Source organism: Cyprinodon variegatus, unplaced genomic scaffold (genome assembly GCF_000732505.1).
Source record: "Cyprinodon variegatus isolate N-32 unplaced genomic scaffold, C_variegatus-1.0 Scaffold119, whole genome shotgun sequence".
Classification (NCBI taxonomy): Eukaryota; Metazoa; Chordata; class Actinopteri; order Cyprinodontiformes; family Cyprinodontidae; genus Cyprinodon; species Cyprinodon variegatus.
The window spans coordinates 206,976-209,220 of NW_015150572.1; the positions used below are offsets into that span (position 1 = coordinate 206,976).

The following is a 2,245-nucleotide window of genomic DNA, read 5'->3' on the forward strand; positions in this document are numbered from 1 at the left end:
AAAAAAGTACTCCAGAGTGTTGTTCAGCATGGGGGTGAGTAGAAAATGAAGGCTAATCATGTTTTGGGTGTACTATTCCTTTAAGTTAAAAGTTCTCTTTTCTGTTGCTCAATAAAAGTACATTTTAAGATAATTTGAGGCAAGAAAAATATACTTTTAAGCATCACTATATGGCCCATTTACAGATTTAATGCTTAAATTGAAAAATACATTTCCGGAGCTGAGAGCAGCCTTCGAAGGTAACGGCTAATCCTAGCTCGTCTGCAGCAGCCCTCTCTAGGCATAGCCGTGTGAGAAGGACCTCTGGCTCTGATGGTGAGTTTTTTGTTTTATTTGGCAAAATGTTCATTTTGTTTGTGTTTATCTGACTGTGTTCATTATTATTCCCCCAATAAATGAAAAAGTTAGAATTTATAATTATCTAGAGACTATTAATAACAGGAGGTTAAATGCAGCTCCAGAGGAGCTGAGCTTCTGATGACGTCACGAGTACGCTTCTGTTCCAATTGACCCAGATTAATGCTGCATGCTCCCGTTCCCCACACACTTTGCTGTGTTCTTCTCAAGAACATACTTGGCGAGGACACGAGACCGTACTCGTGAAATGAGAAACGGACAGGAAATCCCGCCTCTCGAGGCTGTACTCTTCTTCATACTAGCAAAGCAACTTCAGGCTAAATGCTTCTCATCAAGAGTTGGAAGTTGGTAAGCAAAGTCATTATTAGATACAATATGGTCTTGGTAAATACTGGATTCTGATTGGCTAAAACAGTTATAGGACATCATCAAAAAAAAGTTCAGGTCAAATAGCCTGATAGTTTCTGCTAGCTCAAACAGGGAGCAGGGAGGACAGTGTATGCCGTTACCTTGGCAACGTGCCACAACCCAAGACGCAGGATTTACTGAAAAGTAGCCAATCACAGGCATGTTTCTTTGTCCCATGGGTAACACCTTCAAAGGGACACAAGTTGACTGCAGCATACAGAAACGGCGAGAAACAAGCAAGGCTGCTTGCATGTGAATATCAAACCACACGCGCAAGCAGAGAAGGAACAAGCACTCATGTGTGACATATTGAAATGATGGTCCTCTATTTACACATGCAACGTGCTTTCAGTTTTTGTTTTTTACTGTGTTTGTTAATGCTCTTTTTTTTATTAACTCTTATTTGTTAATGTCACAAATTACGTGGAAAGGGTGACTAAAAACAATGCATAAAATATTGTTTAATTGACGATTGTTTTCAGTCTTATATATATATAAGATGCCATATTTAAAGATGTTTCCCACATAGTTCCTTTTGTTGTTTCGATTCCATCTGACCAGAGCAACCTCTCACACATGTTTGTTACCTTCCCTTCATGGCAAACCGCAGATAGGACTTATTTCATCATTGGTTGTTATCTTGCCTGAGCCGTAGCTCTCTACAGCTCCTCCAAAGGTAACCTGGGCCTCTGGGCTGTTTAACCTTCTCCTTGCAAAGCAGCTACATCTTGCAATTGTTACATTTTTTTTCCTTTTCATACAAGAGGCTGAAATGTTCTCCTTGAGATGATCAAAGCTTGACATAGTGTTTTGTAACCAACCCCTGCTTTAAACTATTCTATAACTTCCTCCCTGACAGTTTTCCTTGCTTTTCCAAGCGTTTTGGATTTATACCATGATTAAATTAAACACAGATGGAGTTAGTTTGATAGCAAGCTTGACTGCTGAAGGCATTTGATGGCATTTTTATTTAATGGTATCAGAGTAAACAAAATTATATTTTCCCTTTTTATTTATCAATTATTTTTGAAGAGAAAGGATGTGAAAAAGTAAAAGTTTTCTTGCCTCCATCTTTGGGTTCAGGCAGCTCCTCCACCCTGAGCTGGAAGTCGCTTTCCTTTGGGAAGCCATCAAAGTGTTTGGCCAGAGTCCATGACTTTGCCTGAACCATGATGATTTATAAACTCAAGGCTGCAGGGAGAGAAAGAGCCACCAGACGTGATTAAAGGGAGGACATGTAGCATATGGAGGAATAATATAACCATTGAAAGGGAAAAGACAACCCATTGTACAACATATTAAGTAATTCTCGATTTCTTTGCATTTAAATTCCATAAAGTTAGGCTTTCTTTTGTCAGTCTTTTAAAGTGGGTTTGATGAGCCGTTCTTTTGGACTTCCTGAAGGTCTTTCCAAGATTTAAAATCATCAACCTCTGTGATAAAGTCTATGAGTAAAATGAATATATATATATATATATAT

At 38.6% G+C, this 2,245-nt stretch overlaps 1 protein-coding gene across 1 annotated transcript in view; it reads right to left on the bottom strand.

Annotated features, from left to right (window-relative positions):
- The window catches only part of LOC107085267 (prostaglandin reductase 1-like), a 14,332-nt gene that overhangs the window by 8,908 nt on the left and 3,179 nt on the right, over window positions 1-2,245 (bottom strand). Inside the window, exon 2 of the mRNA XM_015375510.1 lies at window positions 1,831-1,956. Within this exon, the coding sequence (XP_015230996.1) occupies window positions 1,831-1,936 (106 nt within the window). The 5' untranslated portion in view covers window positions 1,937-1,956. The remainder of the gene's footprint in view (window positions 1-1,830; window positions 1,957-2,245) is intronic.